This window comes from Polypterus senegalus, chromosome 3 (genome assembly GCF_016835505.1).
Source record: "Polypterus senegalus isolate Bchr_013 chromosome 3, ASM1683550v1, whole genome shotgun sequence".
Taxonomy (NCBI): Eukaryota; Metazoa; Chordata; class Cladistia; order Polypteriformes; family Polypteridae; genus Polypterus; species Polypterus senegalus.
This window is the reverse complement of record NC_053156.1, coordinates 225,263,007-225,286,542: the sequence shown is the minus strand read 5'-3', so window position 1 is coordinate 225,286,542 and position 23,536 is coordinate 225,263,007. Positions and strand designations below refer to the sequence as shown.

At 35.4% G+C, this 23,536-nt stretch overlaps 2 protein-coding genes across 2 annotated transcripts in view; one reads left to right on the top strand and one right to left on the bottom strand.

Moving 5' to 3' along the window:
• The window catches only part of cept1b (choline/ethanolamine phosphotransferase 1b), a 121,867-nt gene extending 110,729 nt beyond the window's left edge, over positions 1-11,138 (top strand). Inside the window, exons 6-9 of the mRNA XM_039748620.1 lie at positions 2,791-2,922; positions 3,868-4,026; positions 7,768-7,893; positions 8,504-11,138. Of these exons, the coding sequence (XP_039604554.1) occupies positions 2,791-2,922; positions 3,868-4,026; positions 7,768-7,893; positions 8,504-8,635 (549 nt within the window). The 3' untranslated portion in view covers positions 8,636-11,138. The remainder of the gene's footprint in view (positions 1-2,790; positions 2,923-3,867; positions 4,027-7,767; positions 7,894-8,503) is intronic.
• A 293-nt stretch (positions 11,139-11,431) lies between these two features.
• sycp3 (synaptonemal complex protein 3) lies at positions 11,432-16,065 on the bottom strand. The gene is made up of 6 exons (XM_039748621.1): positions 16,047-16,065; positions 15,847-15,964; positions 13,935-14,034; positions 13,557-13,655; positions 13,166-13,270; positions 11,432-11,498 (listed from the first exon to the last, which is right to left on the bottom strand). Exons 1-6 carry the CDS (start codon positions 16,063-16,065, stop codon positions 11,445-11,447), a joined length of 495 nt encoding a protein of 164 aa, XP_039604555.1. The 3' UTR covers positions 11,432-11,444.
• Positions 16,066-23,536: the final 7,471 nt, after the last annotated feature.

Sequence of the window (23,536 nt, the reverse complement as noted above, 5' to 3'; positions counted from 1 at the left end):
TCAGCAATATCATGTGCTCTGTTCCATTGGATTGGCACATAGGTAATCAGCCAGTGCTGTGGAAGTTCCTATAATTTCTGCTTTGGCTGTAAAGCTTGAAGACATTGGGTACTTCTTTGGAAAAACCCAGTGACATTTCTTATTCTTCCTAGCAGGCATGCAACTGCTGGTAGTTTGAGTGTTTGCTGAGCTACCAAGAGTGATGTGCGCACATAGCATTTATTGTGAGGAAAACTGGCTACCAGAGGTGCAGCAAGCTTATTTGGCACGTTGTCATCTCAAGTTCTCCGTTTACTTTGTCCAAATCCAAAGTAAGTCCAGGCTTTAGATTTAAATTGAGATGGCCCAGCAAAAATGTAATTACAACCTTGATTAGTCATGTTATTGTTTTGAACTGTTTTTCAAGGAGTGCGTTCCTTCAGCAAAGTGTGACCGTATGCAGCAGCCACGTATGGTCATTGCAGCAGTATAAGTAAACGTATGTACTATACGTTCTGATTTCGATAACTACATTAGTAAACTGTTACCATGGCAACTGCAAATGCCTGCTTGCATGCAACAAATATTTAACGGTCTATTGTAATTAATCACATGGTATCGGTTACACGTGGTTGAACAAGGTTATATTTTTTATTACTTTTTAATTTAATATTGGTTTTTTTTTTTTGTATCAGTATACTGCTGCTGGATTATGTGAATTTCCCCTTGGGATTAATAAAGTATCTGTCTGCCTGTCTGTCTTGACAGGAATGTCAGCACTTTATTTTTTCTCTCATTTAAAACTTGATGTTTTAATCCTACTGGCAATTCGATTATCGCCATACTTCAGAATTGCGCTTTGTAAATTAAACAATTTAAAAAAAAATGTTTCCTCCCACCCCTAATATCTTGTAATCAGAGTGTACTTAAATAATGGTGCTGTAATGGTTACAAAAGCAAAATCACTACTAAATGAATTGCAGAGGCATTGCTACACAAATTTCCCTAACAAGATCTAGGTATGGGGACAGCATGCAATTTTACTTTTAAAGTTCTTACCGAATTGCACTCCTTGTTTACCTGTTTTTGTATTCCATTCTAGTTAACAGTGTAATCAGTGCTTTAATTGGAAACACTATTTTAGTTAAGCAGTTTTCTTCCATTTACAGATTATAGAACTGCATTCATGTTCCTCATTTTAGGCTGCTTGATTTATTTCAACTTTAAACCAATGAAAGTGTTTGGATTTAACAGTTGTGTTTGCTGTTTTAAAGAAGTATAAATTTGCACTTGCATCTTTTCAGTCTTTTTGATTTGAAATGTGTTGTCATTCATAAACTTTGTGACAAATGATAAAATCAGTGTAAGTGTTTGATAATATACTTTTGAAAAGAATAGCTTGCACTTCTTAGGACCTTTTGAGAACAATAATAAACTTCTCATAAAAGTGAAAGTGTTACAGACCTGAATAAACTACTGGTAGCTATTTGATGATAATTATATCTGCAGTTGTTAAGTCCTCCCAGTGCCAGGCTGCTCACATTTGATTTTGAGTGAGATGAAGACAAGCACATTTTCAGTTCTACTGTTGCACACTGTGCGGTAATTCTTTGTTTTCCCATGTAAAATATTACATATAACTCCAGTGATCCTGCATTCCAACTTTACAGATGAAATAACAGATTTATACAATGGTTGATATTTTGTAATTATCAAGAAAAAGAAAGAGAAACCGGGCGGCACGGTGGCGCAGTGGGTAGCGCTGCTGCCTCGCAGTTAGGAGACCCGGGTTCGCTTCCCAGGTCCTCCCTGCGTGGAGTTTGCATGTTCTCCCCGTGTCTGCGTGGGTTTCCTCCCACAATCCAAAGACATGCAGGTTAGGTGGATTGGCGATTCTAAATTGGCCCTAGTGTGTGCTTGGTGTGTGGGTGTGTTTGTGTGTGTCCTGCGGTGGGTTGGCACCCTGCCCAGGATTGGTTCCTGCCTTGTGCCCTGTGTTGGCTGGGATTGGCTCCAGCAGACCCCCGTGACCCTGTATTCGGATTCAGCGGGTTGGAAAATGGATGGATGGAAGAAAGAGAAACCACAGATCAAGTGGTGGGGGAAAAAAAGTAATTTTTTGACGGCAACGAGAGCTCTCATCTTATTTTCAGAAATACTCATTTAAAGCAGAAGATGACACATGGACTGCAGCCTTCCTGCTGCTGATTGCCAAATTTGTCTGGTTGCACTTTTTTTTTTTTTTCTGTTCTCGTGCTGCTGCATTTATTCTCTTGCCTTTCGTCAGTAAACTGGTGGCAATGATTTTTAAAATAGAGAGAAAAGAAATGAAAGCAAACATTTTATCCCAAAGGTTACAACAAAAGATAAATGGACAAGGTATGATTACAAATGAATTTAGCGTTGCTAAATAAATGTACATAAATCCTAAGAAGCTGTTGGAAGAAGACAAGCAGTATCCACTTCTGAGATGGACTAAAATGTTTAGAACAACCCAGTAGTTGGTTCATATCCCTCCTAATCACTCAAATTGCTGCCTCCCGTCTCTAAAGTTTGTGTCTTTAGCTGTTGATAAGCACGGCTGCACAAAAAGGGTCACCAATTGGTACAGGTTTTGGTTATGGGAAATACCTCAAAGTAGAAGGTAGAGACAAGTAAACCAGTGTGTTATAGTTTTAACAGAATAACTGTGCTTGTGCCCTATAGACACATTCTTTGATTGCAGTGATGGTTATATGCTATTAATAAAAGCTGAGTTTACAGATTATTTTTGATTTGTAAATTTATTTTTTAAACTACCTTTCTTCAAAGATTCCTGTATTAAACATCCAAATGAAGATTTTGCCTGCTCTCTGTACAGTTGCTGGTGCAATATTTTCCAGTACAAACTACTTCCGTGTGATATTTACAGGAGGTGTTGGCAAGAATGGATCCACAATAGCAGTAAGTTTAGTAATCTTTTGCTGTGTCTGTTTTGTGAAGTGCAGCTCTTTAAAAAGTGATGCAAGGCAAACTATTCTAAAGAAAATTGATCAGTTTTAAGGTATGATCTAATCATTTTATGATAAATTAAGGTTCAATTTTAGATTACTAAGGTTTGAAAGATCTGATCTCCAACCAGTCAGAACCGGTTGAAGCTATAATTACAAGACAACACGAAAACTTGATAAGGTAAAAGTTCAGAGTACTAGTGACACATAACATTGTGTCATATTTAAAGAGCCGAATCCTCCCTGGAGACAAAGCCTGTCGTGCTGTCTGGCTGTCGTTCTACCGCAGGATTTTGAATTTACATAGTATTCCTGTCTAAAAGGGTATATTGACAATTGCTAAAATATTCTCTAATCATTTATGAATATCATGGGTATCAAACACATTTGCAGTCCTGTTTTAGCACTGGTGAATCTAGAGAGTGGAATATCAGCCAAACATGAAAACCATCATTTAACTTTTTTCATTAAAAATAAATAAATAAATAATTGTTAGGTTCGGGTTAGGGTTAGGTTCTTGAACTGGACATTCTCTTTGCCAGTTTACTGGTCATTTTCTGGGTTCCTCTGGTTGGCATTATATCAGACATTTTACAGCCAGATGCCTCTCCTGAAACCAACCTCTTTTAGACGCCTCTTACAACACACAAGATGGATGGTGACTTTACTTTAATTCCTGGTCACATTCTAGAAGTAGATAGATGCCTGCTTTCAGAAAATAGTATACAGTTTATGTTTGTTGCATAAGGCAAATACATTGTCAGGAATGTTTCCCAATTGAGATCCTCATTTTTAATATATTGGCTTTAAAGGTTTTATGCGCACTATATGCATGAGAGGAGTAGTTTTATCATTTACTTTCAAATATTACAATGTGTTATGTTTCATTTACTTGCAGGGAACAAGTGTCCTTTCTCCATTCTTGCACATAGGCTCTGTGATAACCCTTGCAATTATGATATACAAGAAGTCTGCAGTTCAAATCTTTGAAAAGCATCCATGTCTTTACATACTTGCTTTTGGGTTCTTATCTGCCAAAATAACCAACAAACTGGTGGTATGTATGCTTTTCTAATATTTAAGGCACAGCTTGTTTTCTTTGGAATCTGTAATGCTTCTCATCTATTGCAGTCCCACAAAGAATGCAGGTTTTTGTTGCTGTCTTGTGTAATAAAAACATTGGTGGCTGATATCTGTTCAGTTGAAATTTTAAATATTAAAAATGATAAGACTACTAAATTATTTTACTTAAGGCAATGCAAAAATGGCATGTAATTATTCAAATAACTTATCTCACATTTGACTAGGGAATATGCACAGTTCACCGCTGGTCCGGAAGACAGTAATAATATTATTGTAGCACTTTTCATTTTGTAACGAGTCCTAATGCTGGTGTAAACATGACTTATTGATTGGCCTGCTGGGTTTGATTTATGATTATCCTATGGAATAAATAAAGATGATGCATTTATTAGACAACCTGGGAGGGCAAATGTACATTCTTAGACCGAACAACTTTCTACATTCCTTGTTGATTGTCGTAGTTTGTTGAAACACAGAATTATAGCCAGAGACTGGGATGATGCAGCCCTGTAGCACTACGCTCACTGTGACATTTTCTTGGTCAGGAATCAGCTTTCTCTTTATTATATAACTTTGTATGATATTTTGTCATTTTAAGAGTAGTAGCAGTGGTAAAACGATTACAGTACAGTGAAAATATGCAAATAGGTCATGGAATTGTGAAGTTCTGTGGTAGTTCTTACAAATTTCTTGGAGAAGAATAGACTGTGCATAAAGTCACCAAAACCTTGAAATGATTTCTGAAAACTTTGTGTATGTACAGTATTTTTGGCTAACTTTTCATAATATTGTCTATAAGCCCAATATGTTAGCAGAGAAGTTCTTACATTATTTAATTGGAGAACCCAAATAAGAAAATGATTACCATACTGCCATTTAAGAAGAGGATTATTACCATAATGACAGTAGAGACATGCATAGACAACAATGTTCAGCATACTGTATCCTAGTTTTATTTTCAATTCAATAAACTGAGTGCAGAAGTTGCACAGCTAAAATATTCCTAAAAAATATAAGAACTATTTGTATTTTATATGGGAGATGAAAATTACAGAATTTAATTTAAGGGGATTTTCATGCATTTTGGTCACACAGCATCACTTTTTTTGTGTGGTCCCCCCATTTTAGGACACCATGATGTTTGGGACATAGCAATGGCAGGTATATTGAAGCAGTCATATTTAGTACTTTGTGGTATATTCCTAGCATGCAGTGACTGCTTGAAGTCTGCGATTAATTGACATTACCAAGTGCTGAGTACCTTCTCGGGTGTTGCTCTGCCAAGCCTCTAATGGAGCCACCTTCAGCTCCTGCTCGTTTTGGGTGCTTGCCCCTTAAGTTTTCTCCTAAGTATATGGAAGGCATGTTCAATTCTGCGCCAGCACCACCTACTCAAAGCATCATGATGCTCCAACACTGATGGACTAAAAGCCAGAAGTCTACGTGACCATCATCATCATCAAGCCCTTCCGTGAGAACCCTAAATCCAAAGAGGACTGTTTCATTTATGTTAGGTAGAATAATGCCCAGAGGGGACTGGGCAGTCTAATGGTCTGGAATCCCTGCAGATTTAATTTTTTTCTCCAGCCGTCTGGAGTTTTGTTTTTTCTGCCCACCCTGGCCATTGGACGTCACTCTTATTCTGTTAATTAATGTTGACTTATTTTATTTTCTTACTGTGTCTTTTATTTTCTATTCTTCATTATGTAAAGCACTTTGAGCTACTTTTTGTATGAAAATGTGCTATATAAATAAATGTTGTTGTTCAATTGGATTTAAATTAGGTGACTGGTTTGGCCAATTTTACGTTTTCTGTCTTTAAAAAACACCCATGTTGCCTTAGCAGTACGTTTGGGATCTTTATCTTGTTGTAGGATAGAGCACTCTTCAGTGCGTTAAGAGGTATTTACTTTGAACCTGAGCAGATAAGATGTTTTTACATGCGTCAGAATTCATTGTGTAACTGTCATCAGCAATTACATCTTTAATGACAATAATTGTGCCATTCATGCCCAAGCCATAACACTCTGGCCACGTTTATTAGGTGAGGTGGTATGCTTTGGATCTTGGGCAGTTCCTTTTTCATCTCCACCCTTTGCTCTTGCCGTCACTCTGTTACAGGTTCAGCTTTGTCTCATCTGTCCACAAGACCTTGTAGTATAGTGGGTCCGTGGCTCAGAAAGAATGGCCGTTCTAATAAATAATCAGTTGGTTAGCTCATTCTCCATGGGCACCCTTATGTGGCTGCGGGTTGGGGGAGTAATTGGGGCGAGACACACATGCACATGAAGGTACGGCCTTTCTCAATTGCTTCATCAGTCTCCTGCATTGTGTGATTGAGACGCTGAGCCCATGGAGTGTTAGAAGAACAAGCCAACATAAGAGAAAGGGAGGAGAAAAAAAAAGAATGGAAGGAAAGGCTAGAAAAGAGAGCAGAGGTTAACCGTTGAATCCCTAAAGGCTACAAAAAAAGTTGTAATCTTGGGCCACCTTAAATTCCTCCGCACCTCTCCATCAGCATTTTTTGTTTTACAAATGTGTCATTTAGCACAAGTAGCCTGCTATCCCAGTCCTCCACCAACGCAGCTGAAGTTCTCCCAGCTCATGTCATTTTATCTGGATGTGAGGTGCCTGGATTTTTATAGAGTAAATATAGATTGTTATTTGTAATATATGCATTTCATGTTTGTTCCGTGTCTACAACGATCTGAGTAAATGTAGGATGACCGGAAATGCGAGGCAAGAAATGCTGAACATATACCTAAAACAAAAACTATAGTAATAATGACATGAAGTGTATAATGTGTGAAGACTTTGGTCCAAATATCAAATAAACACATGCGTCATTGATGATGTGCATACATTATGGTGTCTTGAACTGGGTGTAAAAAGTGTTGTCATTTCTATGTGCTGTGATCAAAATATATGCAAATCTCCTTAAACGAAAGTCTGCAATATGCGCTTTAATCACATCTGAACTTTTTCATTTGAAATTTTAAACTGTGGAGCCGAAGAGTAAATCAAGGAAAAGTGCATCTTTGCCCCAAACATTATGGAAGGTACTGTATAATTAATTACATGTGTTGACTGTACCAGTGCATTCTTCTGTGTTTATCTTGGGGCTTTGCTAGGCATTGCCATGTTGTGTTGATTGCTGTGTTCTTGTATTTACTGTAATTATACTGGTCCTAAATAAAAAAAAAACTTTCATTGCAATGTACTGTATACATTTTTAACATTATAATGTGATTTTATTAATAACAGCAATCACTTCTAAATCAAAATACATTGGTAACATCCTTAAAATGTAATCACTGAACTATTTACAATCCTAAACAAAGAACGTTTTTCATTAAACACTTAATAAGCACTTTTCTACTACATTTTACATTTCTGTGACATTTAAAATAAAAGAATAATACTTCTAAATTATGATCAGTAGTACGGATAATAAAACTTAATACTGTACTTCCAGAACAGCCTTTTTCTGTTATTAGTGTTGGGTTGTTTGTTTCTTCCATGGTTAACTTTTAATTTGTATACCCCTATTAAGTGAGAAAAACACCCAAGGCGATGGTGAGAAATCCCTTTTGATCTTGTCAAATGTTAAGATACGTACATAGATTCTTGGTGGGTTAGGGACATTCATTTAGGTTACATTTCTTGCAGAGGTCCCAATTACTCTAACATGCGTTATGCTTTCCTTTCTTTGTAGGTTGCACACATGACAAAGAGTGAAATGCATCTTCATGATTTGGCATTTGTAGGTCCCGGTTTGCTCTTCCTTGACCAGTATTTCAACAGTTTTATTGATGAATATGTGGTTCTCTGGATTGCCTTGGTAAGTGAATCTCAAATACTGGCCAGATATCTGCTGCCATTCTGAACTAGTGGGAACAGTTTAAAGACTGTATGCAAAATATTACAAAAAGTGGAGTCAAGCAGAACCCTTTTGTGTAGCAATTCTGTTTATAAAACGTTTTCATCATCTATCTGGTGGTCATTTAACGTTTATTTATTCATTTTTTGAAGCTCCTGTACTCCTCTGATACCAGGAAATCCTCAAATGTTTCACTTGGTGCCAACTGAAGAACAAAATCAATTTAAACTATACTATTTGTGTGTCCTAACACTATTTCTCATGTGCAGGTTATTGAAGGATAATATAACAATCATTTGTTTAATTTCATACAAATATTATTTATTTTAGACTTCTCCATAATTAAATTGTTGTAATGTTCATTGAGTAACAGTTATTCATATTTTCGTGAGCTTTTGCTGAACCATAAATCATTTGTAGGATCTAATTCAAAAGCTTTGTATTACCTGGCAAAAGAAAAGAAGATGTTAGTTTATATTCTGATTTTTAAAAGTTTTTTTTTTCTTTACAATAAATAGTCTGAGATCCAATTTTTAAAAGGTAAAGTAATGTTATTATTGTTCTTTTGCAGATCTTCAATTTCTTTGATCTTGCCCGTTACTGTATCAGTGTCTGCAATCAGATTGCCTCTCATCTCAATATTTCTGTATTCAAGATAAAGCCACCAGCTTTACTCAGCAATCAAGGCCACAACCACCACTAGTCCATTGTTGTTCTTTATTACAAAACTGGAAATCTTTTTCTTATGAATGTAATGTATGAAAATGGAAGATTCTGGTAACTGTGAGAAGAAAACAAAACAAAAAAAGATTCAGTTACTGTCATGCAACGTATTGCAGTTTCAATGTTGTCATATCATTTACTAGCACTCCTTTTTTTTTTAAGGAAGAAAAAGTGGACAATTCTCTTCTCACCATTACCACATCCCTCCAGTTTTATGGTGTTTATTCCCTAAATATTCATCACACACAAAACCTTTAAATGAGCAAAGAGAAACAAACGTAAAGAAGACACTGGTGGCGCCCTTGTATCTTCTGTTGAAGCCCTTGTTTTCAGGCAGCACTCAGTGTAACCTTTTTCTACATTCACCATTTAATCAGTGGTTAAGTTGTATTGTAGCTTGTTTTTGTTAAGTACAAATTTATTTGCTAATTTAAAATGACTCATTACATAGGAAAAAATGTCTTAAAATTGGCATGCCCTTGTGTGAGTGTGTGTGTGTTTTTTTTTTTAATCTTCAACAAAGCATAGAATATTTAAAAGTAACCGTATTTTTTAATCCAAATATATTTGGGTTGCAAGTTTTAACTCCGTGTAAATACAGTATGCATTTTGCTATAAGTATTTTTCTTTCATATTTAACAGTATGTATCTCAAGTTTTTTGGAGTTCTTTTAACACTGAAGGAGAGAAGCTGAATGGTCATTGTGCACCTTTGGCTGATAATACAAGAGAGATTCATTATGTGGTTGTTGAGTAATTTTATTTTGTTGCTCAATTTTTGACTTTAATGTTCTCAAGCTATACATTGTTGTTTTTCATTAAGGAACATCAGGATTATAAATTGAAATTCTTTCAACATTTAATGAACTTTGCCAATGTTTATTTAGTCATATGTGTGTAATGAAGAAAGATTGATAATCAGTAAAAATATTTATACAACCATTTCCCCCCATCTAATGTAATTAATGAGTGTGTTCCCCTTTCTAGATTACAAGCAGTTTAGAAATAGTTAACATTGATTTTTAGTTTTATGTAAAAAATGGTGATTGTTCTTCGACAAAATGTATGAGAGAGAACTGGTACTGGCAGGTTAAAATGATAATAAATATTACTTTCTTCTGGATGAAAAAAAAATCTTTTTTTTAGGATTAAAAAAAAAATCCATTAGTGTATGTGTTTTCTGTGTCTTATATTGCTTCAGTTAGTACTTCTGCTTATCGCAAGTTTCAGTGAAACTTTGGGAATCATAAAAAAAAATGTGTCTGCTGGTTAATCGAATACCTCAAGAATGATCTTGGATAGTCTGAATCTTGACAGAACAAATTGCTCTCCTCATACTTAGTCAGTTTAATTAGATTTTGGTTATTTTTTCACATGTATGTGTGTGTGTATATATGTTTATGCTTGTATTTATATATACATACATATACATACATAAAATCATGTGTAATTTTAAATTTAGTTTTATTAACGTGCTGTAACCAGTATTTACTTAAAAAGGCTTCTTTGTTTTCTAAATGATTGACTGCCTAACACAAAGTCCTAGTGAGTTTGCCTGTTAATTGATTATGAATGGTTGGCTTGGATAAGTGATTGCCTTGTTTTCTTTGCCTTAGCCCAATTAATTTATTGGCCTGAATTAATGTAGTAGTCCTTTATCTGACATTGGGTCAATTTTTGAATGACATTTTATTGCTTCTTTCCAGATGTTTTCATCTTTTAAGTTCTTACTTTAATATTTAATTGAATGCCTTTAATTTTTGTAACTTTTTCTGTGACTTTTAAAAGGTTTAAAACTTCAGAAAGCACAGATGATTGTTTCATTTCAGACTATAGATTTTACCATGTCAAATATTTTGAGAGAGAGTGAGAATTAAAGGATGTTGTGAAGAAATTTGAGCATACATATATGACTACGTAATACCTGTACTGTGTTTTAGGTGTCTTTACTTTTTGTCCTTGCCAAGTAAAAAGTTTTAAACAAAATGTTGCCTTTTTTACGTAATTCTAGATTAAATGGAATTCAAAAGGCTTGCTAGAAGAAAACCTATAAAAAGGTTAACAACTGCTTTTTATCAAAATTCTCAGGTACAAAAATAATGTGTTGGTAGGTAACACTCCAGTGCTGCATAAAAAGTGTAACTTATTTCTGCTGACTTACAGTATAATATCCTGTTTAAATTTTGATGCAGAGATGGGGAGTCAGAAATGTGCTATACAGTATTATAGATCAGAAATGGAGAGAGATACTGCTGATGAGCGCCAAGATGTTTCTCTCCATATAATGGCATTAGTAATTAAACAAAGTACTGAATAAAGTTCCGCTTCTTGTTTTGCAGTCCATCTTAATAAAAGCCTCAGTTATGTTATTTGATTTATTTTTGTTAGTTCTCTTTGCCTAATTGTAACATTCTTTCTGTTAAGACATTTCATTTTAAAAATAAAACGAGCCTATGTAAAATAAAGAATACTATATTTATAACAGATGCTTTTATTTTGTTTTGTAAGAAGAATGCATTTATAAACAAGAATGCCAATTATGTTGCACTTTTTTGTTAGCTAATACAAAACCTGGAATGCATATATTTAAGTGGTTCACCCTGACAAATTTTCAATAACTAACAAACCTCGTTCTATAGTACATGACTGAATCTTTGTTCAGTAATACAGAAATGAAAGGTACTATGGTAAATAACAAATTAGAAAAAAAACAGTTTATGAAAATAATTACTTTGACCAGAAAAAATTGGTAAATTATAAATGTTCTTCATGCTTGCAGTCTTGAAAGCCTTACAACAACATGGATTGTAGAGATTTTCTCACATTTGCCATTTCTTGTTGTTGCTGTAGTTAAAACACAAATGATAGGCAAAACAGTTAACACACTGAATGCATGAAAGAAAAATATTGCATAATTAAAAAAATCTAAAAAATAACATTTTAACATTGTTAAAGGCAGCTAATAAGTTGCAGGAAACTGACTGAGGGACGTGCATTTACAGTACAAATACAGTACAAATCTTTACCTGCACCAACGATTTGCACATTTTGTCACTACAGTGAACCCTCGTTTATCGCGGTTAATCCGTTCCAGACTCTACCGTGATAAATGAATTTTCACGAAGTAGGATTCTTTATTTATAAATCAAATATTTTCGCAGAGTATAGAAAACCTGTTTACGACCTTCTAAATATGTTTTTTAACATTATTAGAGCCCTCTAGACATGAAACAACACCCTTTAGTCACCATTACACTCGTATTACTCAATATATTAGACAAAATAAGAGAAAATAAGACATATTAGACGTTACAAATATCATATTACTAGGCGCACTCGCCTTTTCAGGCGACCGACTTTTATCTTCAATTATTGTGCGCTCCATGTGTACATCAGGCATGTAAGTGTAGAGAATGAGAACATCAAAGTGTCCATTCATAACATCTTTTTTATCCCCTCAAGTGCCTGTCTAAACTTGTACAATGTCAGCCCGAATCTGTACCGCTAAAGACGGAGTTTCATGCACTAAATAAGCTATAGATGAGAATAAGCAAGCACCATCTCCCCTGATATTTACTACGCGGTGAGGCATTTGTACTCCATCAACATTAATTATTTCCAGAGACATAATTTTTTCTATTTTTCCAGCGCATCGCACACAAAAGCAAGGGAACGATGAGAGCACCAGAACTCTGCTCACATCGCGCGCTTCGTCCCTCAAGCCGCAAGTAGTAAGTCTGTAATAAGCAGAATACCGCTACGCTTTGCACTCATGGGACGGAAGGACAATCCCGAACGCTTTTCTATAGTAGATTATTGTACTGTACATTTAATTGCACACAACCACTAACCTATGAAGGCACGACCTCAGTAGGAGAATCTGCAGAAGTGGTGCAGTATCTTCAGCAGGTGCGTTGTTGTCTTCATCCGCTGAAGGAGTACTAGGAGTAGGCAGTGGGTGTCTGGGTTGCGCGGCTGAAGAACATCTTGATAGGCAGTTGCTGACGCTGTCTTTTCATATGCGTGAGGAGGCTTTTGTAGGTATTGCCATCTTTAATCATATACAAGAGTTTCACCTTCTTCAGGATAGTAAGCATCTTCCTCCGCCGCTTAGTTTAATTCTCAGAAGGCTTAGACAAAGCAGCACGTTTAGGAGCCATCGTAGGGCTTAGATAAAAATTCTCAGAAAGCGCATGCGTAGTGACGTAAGCGTGTATGAGAAAAAAATCACGATAGAGTGAAGCCGCGAAAGTCGAAGCGCGACATAGCAAGGGATTACTGTATATTCTAATTTATCCATGCATCCATTATCCAACCCGCTACATCCTAACTACAGGGTCACGGGGGTCTGCTGGAGCCAATCCCAGCCAACACAGGGCGCAAGGCAGGAAACAAACCCCAGGCAGGGTGCCAGCCCACCACAGTAATCTTAGAACAGGTCTCAACATATTATGCATTAATACAGCTTAATTATTAAAAAACAATTCTATTCAAACTATAAAACACCTTACCGTTTCCATTAAAATCTTCTTCTGAAAAAGAGCCATCTCTTTACGAAGTTCATTTTGTACAGATGAATGTTGTGCAGAATGAGCTTGCTCCAGTTCTTCCAAGCTCTAGAGTAAATTATAAGATTATTATTATCATTGTATTGTTATCAGCTTATATATGCATTACCAAGAGCACACATACCTCAGAATGTCTTGCCGCATGAAACAAGTTCTAGCAGAATTACACATATTATAATAAAAGTATTTTAAATTTTTGAAAACTTTACTAAGCTTTCATACTGTTTTTTTTGTCTGGATCTGATTTTTATAATTCAGCAGACAGTATAATACAGCAGTGGAGAGGGGAAAAAAAACAGTTTCACTATAACTATAGTGAATAAACAATGAACACCTTCAAAAACTGGTCCATGAGCTGTTTCAAAGTCTTCACTCTCTGGCCCTGTACCACCCTCATTTGCTGAAACAGTTTCTGTTGTTGTCTGTACAAGTTCTGAGGCCAAACATAAATAATTTATTAGTTATGTAAAATTAAGGCTTAATTTAATTAGCCAGAAATGTAGGAGAAAGCATGATGAAAATGACATAAGAAAGTAAAAATATGGTACATACATTTTGTTATAACCCACTTTCTGTTTTCCTAAAATGTATAAGTAGGCCTTTATTTTAACTAATTCATTTATATATGTAATGTTTGTTTGGCATGTTCTTAATTAAAATTTTCAAAGAGTGCATGTCTTAACTCCCTTACACTTCTATTTAAATCACTTACTCCCAGCTTGTCTTCTTGATCTTTCGATTTCTGGATATCATTCTCCCACTGCTGAAAGATTGCTTCAAACTGCTTGTTGTACTCATCATTCAGTTTCTTCCTTTATGTAGAAAGGAAATAAAATACCGTCATATGAAAAAGTTTGGGAACCCCTCTCAGCCTGCATAATAATTTATTCTACTTTCAAGAAAAAAGATAACAGTGGTATGTCTTTCATTTCCTAGGACCATATGAGTACTGGGGTGTTTTCCGAACAAAGATTTTTAGTGAAGCAGTATTTAGTTGTATGAAATTAAATCCAATGTGAAAAACTGGCTGTGCAAAAATGTGGGTACCCTTGTAATTTAGCTGATTTGAATGCATGTAACTGTTCAATACTTATTACTTGCCATACCAAATTGGTTGGATTAGCTTGTTAAGCCTTGAACTTCATGGACAGGCGTGTCCAATCATGAGAAAAGGTGTTTAAGGTGGTCAATTGCAAGTTGTGCATCCCTTTGACTCTCTTCTGAAGAGTGACAGCATGGGATCCTCAAAGCAACTCTCAAAAGATCTGAAAACAAAGCTATCTCAGAAGTTTAAACTGTCAGTTTCAACTGTAAGGAATGTAATCAGGAAATGGAAGGCCACAGGCACAGTTGCTGTTAAACCCTGGTCTGGCAGGCCAAGAAAAATACAGGGGCGGCATATGCGCAGAATTATGAGAATGGTTACAGACAACTCACAGAACACCTCCAAAGACCTGCAAGAATATCTCACTGCAGATAGTGTATCTGTACATCGTTCTACAATTCAGTGCAATTTGCACAAAGAACATCTGTATGGAAGGGTGATGAGAAAGAAGCCCTTTCTGCACTCACACCACCAACAGAGTCGCTTGTTGTATGCAAATGCTCATTTAGACAAGCCAGATTAATTTTGGAATAAAGTGCTTTGGACTGATGAGACAAAAATTGAGTTATTTGTTCATAACAAAAAGTGCTTTACATGGCGGAAGAAGAACACCGCATTCCAAAAAAACCACATGCTACCTACTGTCAAATTTGGTGGAGGTTCCATCATGCTGTGTGGCTAGTTCAGGGATTGGGGCTCTTGTTAAAGTCGAGGGTCGGATGAATTCAACCCAATATCAACAAATTCTTCAGGATGATCAAGCATCAGTCACAAAGTTGAAGTTACGCAGGGGTTGAATATTCCAACAAGACAATGACCCAAAACACAGTTCAAAATCTACAAAGGCATTCATGCAGAGGGGGAAGTACAATGTTCTGGAATGGCTGTCACAGTCCCCTCACTTGAATATCATCACAAATCTATGGGATAATTTGAAGGAGGCTGTCCGTGCTTGGCAGCCATCAAATTTAACTGAACTGGAGAGAGTTCGTATGGAAGAATGGTCAAAAATACCTCCATCCAGAATCCAGAGGTTCATCAAAGGATATAGGAGGCGTCTACCGGCTGTTATATTTGCAAAAGGAGGCTCAACTAAGTATTGATGTAATATGTTGGGGTGCCCAAATTTATGCACCTGTCTAATTTTGTAATAATGCATATTGCATATTTTCTGTTAAACCAGTAAACTTAATGTCACTGCTGAAATACTACTGTTTCCATAAGGCATGTCATATATTAAAAGGAAGTTGCTAGTTTGAAAGCTCAGTCAATGATAAACAAAAATCCAAAGAATTAAGAGAGGTTCCCAAACGTTTACTGTGATACTAATAAGGCTTAATACTCCCTCTAAACCTACTGTAGTTCTTTTTACTTGTTAACTCTTAATAGATGCTACACAAGCTAAACAAATAAAATATATTCAAATGTTAAATCTTAACTATATTTTCATGTCAAATGCCTGAAACACAATTTAAATTCTACTAAAAAAATCTTTAGTTTTTAAAAAAAAAAAATTTACCTGTCATTTTTTTGTGTATTCCAGATCTGTTCAATTTTATGGTTTCTGTTTTCTAATGAAGATTTTGTGCACATTTCTATGCGTTTTCTTTTTGCCTGAAGAGCTTTGCTTATGTCAGCTAAAAACAGAGTTGAATACAGAAAATTTTCCTCTGTGCTACTATTTTTCTAATTTTAAATATGCAGACTATATTAACTTACCTCCAAATTTTTCAAGCATGACTGCTACATCTCCGCTTTTAATGGGAAGAATATAAGGTATACATTGATTGTAAATATTTAAATAATGAAACATTTGTTTTTGCATATAAATGTATTGCTTGTCTTTACCCAAAAGCTTCATCATCTTCACCTGGAGAAGGCCTCTTTCTCCCTCTTAAATGTTTTTCTGTAAAAGGTGAACATATATAACTATAAAATAATAGTAGATTTTTCTGCAGATGCCGTCTTAACATATATTCTTTAACAAGTTATGATTTGTACCTTTTATATAGCACCTTTTTATATAAAACAACATAATGTAGTATTTCAGCCTTATAATTACATAGCCAAATTACCAGCATGCTACATCACAATATGATTTACAAAGCTAACAAGATTACAATACACTATCAAAACTGAACAACAATCAATACCATATTAGAAATTAAATGCAGTAAATTCAAGAAATTTACATACACAATAGAAGGACTTATAATTGGGCTGATTTTGCATAGAATGTGTCAAATGGAGCTGTATAAACCTAGTAAAACTATGGCATAAAATTCTACCTTTCAAAACACAACAATGCTGATCGACAAAGCAACAAGAGGTGCTGTATATAGTGCCTATAAAGGACATTTACACCCTTGGAAGTTTTTACATTTTATTGTAACATAATATTGAATCAAAATGGATTTTACTTGTTTGACTATCAACAAAAAAGACACTTTAATATCAAACTAAAAACAGATCCCTGCAAAGGGGTCTAAATTAATTACAATTATAAAAATTGATTGATCAAGTATTCACCACCAAAAATGACATTGATGCAGCCAGTTGATTTTAAAAGTCACTCAAATGTTTCAGTGAATATCACCTAGAGGTAGTCGAGGGGTTTCAGTTGATTGTAGTATAAATGCACTTGTATCTAAGAGGAGCAAGTAATGATGTCAGCCCAGTATTGTTTAATATTACGCATGGTTAATGATATTTTTGAACCATTAGGATTGGCATTATATGCAGATGATGGGGTCATGTGGAAGAGAGACCATAATGTTAAGTATGTGGTACAGGTTGTACAACGGATATCACAAGTGACAGGAAACTAATCACTGGATTGGGGATTTAAATATTCTGTGTCTAAATCGGTATTTTTTATTTTTTTTTTTACCTGAAAGAAGAGTATAAGTAATAGATGTTTTTGCTTATGTGGACAGGCTTTATCTAATGTTCCAGTCTTTAAGTATCTAGGCCTATGGTTTGATACAAGAATATCTTGGAGGATTCATATAAGGTAATCGGTAGATACTGTAAATGTAAGCAAGTCCTCAACCTAACAAATACTGTAGCTGGTTACAACTGGGTTCGCTTCCCGGGTCCTCCCTGCGTGGAGTTTGCACGTTCTCCCCGTGTCTGCGTGGGTTTCCTCCAGGCGCTCCGGTTTCCTCCCACAGTCCAAAGACATGCAGGTTAGGTGGATTGGCGATACTAAATTGGCCCTAGTGTGTGCTTGGTGTGTGTCCTGCGGTGGATTGGCACCCTGCCCGGGATTGGTTCCTGCCTTGTGCCATGTGTTGGCTGGGATTGGCTCCAGCATACCCCCATGACCCTGTGTTCTGATTCAGCGGGTTGGAAAATGGATGGATGGATGGTTACAACTGGGGATCCACTAGAGGACTAATGACAGCATATTGGGCCTTAAATAAAGTAAATCCATTTAATAGATTTATGATATATGAGAAAGTAACTAAAACAGTTTTAAAAAGATTAGAAGTACAAGGGTGTTGTACCGTGTTAGCCATTATGGATGTAATAAAAAGTCAAGCAAAATTACACCTTTTATTGGCGAACTAAAAATATTACAATATGCAAGCTTTTGAGGCAACTTCAGTCCCTTCTTCTTAATTACATCTTGCCAGAAAAATAGATTAGACGTAACTCAAGCAGCTGTTGTAAGAAAATTATTATTAATGCCTTGCAGGATGAAATGGGCAAGTTATCTTTCAAGTAAGGGTGAAAGTAAATGTATTTAACATACTGGATATATTTACAAGGATTTAAAGAACAATGTTGAACTCAATCAGTAATAAAGAGTTGTTGAGAATATTGTTAAACTGTTGAAAATTGCTTTGGCGGTATCATTTAAGGAATACAAAATTGATGACATGAATTATAGCCCATCAGTGACTTTGTCAGGTATCTCCATTGTGTGGTGGAAAGTTCCAAAACTTGAAAATGACTTTCATTTGATGCAAAAAGTCATAAACTACAGACATACTGGAATTATGAATACAGAAAAAAGTGTTATTTACACCAGAGATATCATTCATATCTACAAATACATATAGATGGGTCGAAAGTTCCAATTAGTGTCTAATGTCATTTAAATCCTTTTGGCATAATTCTTACTGGAGTTTTAATTCTTGTTGTACAGATTGAAATGTCTGGATTATAGTGGTCCAATTTTGTTGGGTACTTGCACACATTGGTGTTTTTGATTAATGAAATGGCGGATATTCTTGTTAAAAAAGGCAATTAAAAAAACGGTGGATATAGGAATCAGTGCTGTAATTAGTAGGTGGCAAAATAAACCTTAACGTGAAATGTGGGACATCATAAATGCTAAGAAGAAAATCCATCTTGAGGAGAACCAATATCATGGCCTGAACTACACAATAAAGAAAAAAGAACACTCCAAGCACAGGTCAGGATGAATGTACGAAAATATCAAAGTACAGTTAAGTCAATCAGTAGGAAATGGAAAGAGTATGGCACAGCTGTACACCTGCCTAGGGCAGGCTGTCTTCAACCACTCGGTGATTGTGGAAGTAGACTAGTGAGGAGTGGGTAGCACAGGCTAGAATGGATGACATCGAAGAGAAAAAAAAATCTGCACATGAAAACTACATCACAGTTTGCCAGAAGTCTTATGGGGGAGGCTGAAACCAGCTGCCAATCAAACTAAATGCCATGTTTGAGATAAGCCAAACACTGCACAATTCAAAAGCACACCATACCACCTTGAAGCATGGTGGACGTAGCATTATTTTGTGGGGATGCTTCTCTGAAGCAGGTCCTAGAAAGTGTGTGATGGTAAAGGATAAGATGAATGCAGCCAGATACAGGGTACTCTTGGAAGAAAACTTGATGCAGTCTGCAGGAAACTTGCACAGTATGAGATTTTTTTTTCAGCAAGACAATGATCAAAGGGGTAAAATCAAAGCTACACAGGTATGGGCTAAAAACAATGATGCCAATGTCCTGGAGCGGCCGAGTCTGAATTCAGTTCTCAATCCTATTTGAATTTGTGGCTGAACTTGAAAAAGACTGTTCATTCATTATCATCATGCAAGCCCACAGAGCTTGAACATTTTTGCAAAGAAGCATAGGAAAAAATTGTGGTGTTCAGATGTGCAAACTGGATAAAAGTATATCCACAAAGACTTAAGGCTGTCATTAATGCCAAAGTTGCATCCATTAAATACTAACTTGATGGAGGTGAATACTTAATGCAATTAGTTATTTTGTGTTTGATATTTATAATTATTTTAGACCACTTTGCAGAGATCTGTTTTCATTTTGACATTAAAGAGTCTTTTTCTGTTGATCAATGTTAAAAAAGCAAAATTAAATCCTCTGTAATTCGATGTTGTATAACAATAAAATGTGTAGTCTTCCAAGGGGATGTATACTTTTTATAGTCACTGTAGGTCAAGCACAACTACAAAATCACAAAGTATTTTAATTTTGTGATATGTTTACAAGGTGTAAGCAGTGTAGACAAGCATTCTGGAGTGCTGCTGAAAAAGCACAGCATTGCAAGTCAGTAACAGAGTGTTGAAGACGTTCCAATATGCAACATGAACCCTATGCAAATATATCAAATAAGGAATACTGCATTTTCACTGTTCTGTTAATATCAAGACTTGGCAGTAACATCCTGAACAGGTTGTACATAAATAATACATAAAGACCATGTAAAAGATAATTATGGCAGCTCAATATTATGAGGTTCCATTTTTTTCACCAATAATGTATTTCTACAATGTTTACAAAGGTAGGCTAAAAGAGTTTCATATTGTCACACAGGGATATATATGGATATAGTTAAGAACCTAACAGTCTCTCAAATTCTTAAACTAGGGTCATAAAGTCACTATTCAGTGGTGCAATTTTATACTGTAATTGTGTACTTCCAGGGATATTTTATAACCAACTGTACTAAAATGAATGCTTTAATATTCAGTTTAAACATTTGAAAGAGCTTTGAATTGGTTATTTATTTTCACATTTATTTGACTTACAAAATACAGGGTGAGTCAAAATTATGTTAACATTTGAATGACGGAAACAATTTATTCACAAAACACACTTCATATGTGCAAGATGATTTACAGGAATGTCTCAACCTGTTCGCCATCATGTTCAACGCATGTACGATATGTGACACATAAATTGTCCACAAAAATTGTATACTGTACAAGTATATACAGAGCAGTACCATTAGTGTTAACATAATTTTCACTCACCCTGTAATGTAGCTTGAAATCATAAGAATGTATGACACAGGATACCATTATACATTCATTTCTGTCAGACATTATAGGTTGTCCCACGATTTTTAAATATTATGTTAGGAAGTGATGAATTTGAGAAATGTGTATACACACAAATGCAACAATACTAAACTATCCAATCACACAGCCATTTACTTTCCAGTCCATTCATTTTCTGACCTGCTCATCCAGTTTAGAGTCAGCTAAAGCTCATGCATTTGGAACATGCAAAGATAAAAACTTGCTTGTTAGATTTCTTGGAAAAATGTACAGTATACTGGCTACACATTAATATACAGAAATAGGTAAATAAATAAAGCTAATCATTGTAAAATATTAACCATTATTAAATTAAAAGGACATATAAATCAAACTACCTGTAATGAATCTGAAGTAACATATAGATCTAATAAAGATGAATATTTGTTTTAGCTAAATCACACAAATTTGGTAAATTATACTTTTTTGCAGACTGCTAGCATTTTTCTAAATTGAAAGGTTTTCAATTTGTGAATTCTAAAAGCATGTGAACATTTTTTATATCATTTAAAATATTTTTAATACATTTACCACTTAAACTACAAAGGTAAGTTATGTGTCCTTCTGAATTAACTTTCATAATGGTGATAACTTTTGTTTTGCTTTTATTTCTTTCACGTTTTCTCTATTGAGAACATGTGGCCAGGGCCTTCTGTGATTATCCTATTTTTGTCAAAACTCCTTCCAGGATTTCTTAAAACTATCAATCTTGAAATTATTTTTTCAGGCAACTTGCCCTCATTTTATTAAACCCTTAACACATTCATATTTCCTAAATTTTGAAAATTAAAACATATTATATAATATTAACTGGTGAAAACACAAACCAGTGAAGGTATTGTCCAACTTACATTAGATTTGGTACAATGATAAGACTGATAAAAAAAAGAGAAAATGTTTACATGTTTACATACGTTTTCAAATTTTTATTAAAAAACATAATTAAATAGTATGTCATCACAAGCTAAAATGCTCAACTGAATGACAGTAAATGACAGTGTAGCTTGTCTTTCCAAGTCTATTTAACAATCTTGGTTATCTGAGCCTTAGCTGTGGCTGAGCACAGACCATGTACAGATGTCTTCCATCATTGTGCCCTACGTGGATGATTGAACTTAGGAATGGAGAATAGGAAGGATATTATGTACTTATTGCAGTTTCCCTAATGATATCCGAACTGTGTGGCCAGCATTAGCAAAAAAACGAATGGCAAATAATTAATCTGAACCTTCTCAAAGCTGAGAACTAATAGATATCTCAAGTCAAAATTTATAAAGTCATATTCAGAAAGACAGCACATTCCGTTGTTTTTCTTCATTGTGTTGTCTTGTACTTTTGTTCAGTCTTCCCTTGCGTTTAATTCTATAATAAATTCTATTTTTGTTTAACATTTTGGCTTCTCTAACATTATTCTGGATGAGCTGGTCTTTATAATAATACTTCCACTTAGTAACAAAACCTAGTTTGTTTTTATCTAAAATTAACTTTAAACCATTTAGTCTGCAATTCTTAAACCTTTTCATGCAATATACAGTAAAATGAGTATACCTTTATTATAGTCCTCACGAGGAGATGCTTCATTATTTAGTGGACAATCATTAAAGTCAAACTCTAATTCGTCTGCAGTATGCCCTACAGACTTTTCCTTGTGGGGTTTAACAATACTTTTCTTGACAGATTTTTGTGCCATCTGAAAATATAAACAAGACTATTGATTTAACTCATCCATTAAAACAGACCATCAATTTTTCTTACATGTAATCATTTTCAAAACTTCCAAAGAGTAAGAAACAGAGCTAGATCCTATATCATAGTTCATGTTGAGACAAAAACCAAACTTGAAAGAAGTTCTATCTCCACTGCAGGGGAAACTCTTGCACAGACTTAAATTCACTCCAGTTGACCAATTTAGTGACTCATATATATTTAACCTGAGGTCACCTTTAGGATGTGGCAGGCAACCTGGGCCAACAAAAACAGAATGTGTGAAATTCCTTATTGATCGTGACTAGACATATCATTGATCCTGATTACAGCAGCTGTGAGGCCAATGTGTTACCATGTCATCCAACAGGTTTCTCAAAAAGAAGATATTCTTTACAATATACACCCTCTTAGTATAATAACAATATAGTAATGCCCTCTTAGCTAAGTAGATAAAACCAGCCATCCAGCCAGCCATCTTCCAACCTGCTATATCCTAACTACAGCGTTACGGGGGTCTGCTGGAGCCAATACCAGCCAATACAGGGCACAAGGCAGGAAACAAACCCCGGGCAGGGCGCCAGTCCACCGCAGGGCATGTACACACACACACACACACCAAGCACACACTAGGGACAGTTTACGATCGCCAAGGCATCTAACCTGCATGTCTTTGGACTGTGGGAGGAAACCAGAGCACCCTGAGGAAGCCCACACAGACACGGGGAGAACATGCACACTCCACGCAGGGAGGACCCGGGAAGCGAACCCAGGTCTCCTAACTGCGAGGCAGCAGTGCGACCAAGTAGATAAATCAAGTCTAGTTTATCTGTCTGCTTTCTTAATATATAAAAAGAAATAACCGCAATGAACAGAAACTATAAGACTGCTTTTATATACCAATTCGCCCAAAAATTACTAAATAAGGTAAAGTCAGTTGGTCCATATAAATTCTATTTTATTCCCTTTCACAGTACTTCTCTAACTCATGTATATTTTGTGGATGACACATGCTCTTTTGGAAATGGATAATAATCCTTCCACACTAATATAAGTGAAAATATAGAACAGAAGAATAAAACACTCAAACATTAAAAGAAAAATGCACTTAGTATTGCCTTCAGTGATTATTTAAAGTTTTGAAACAAACAACTGATAAGGCAGAGGAAAGCAACAGCACTGGAACTACCA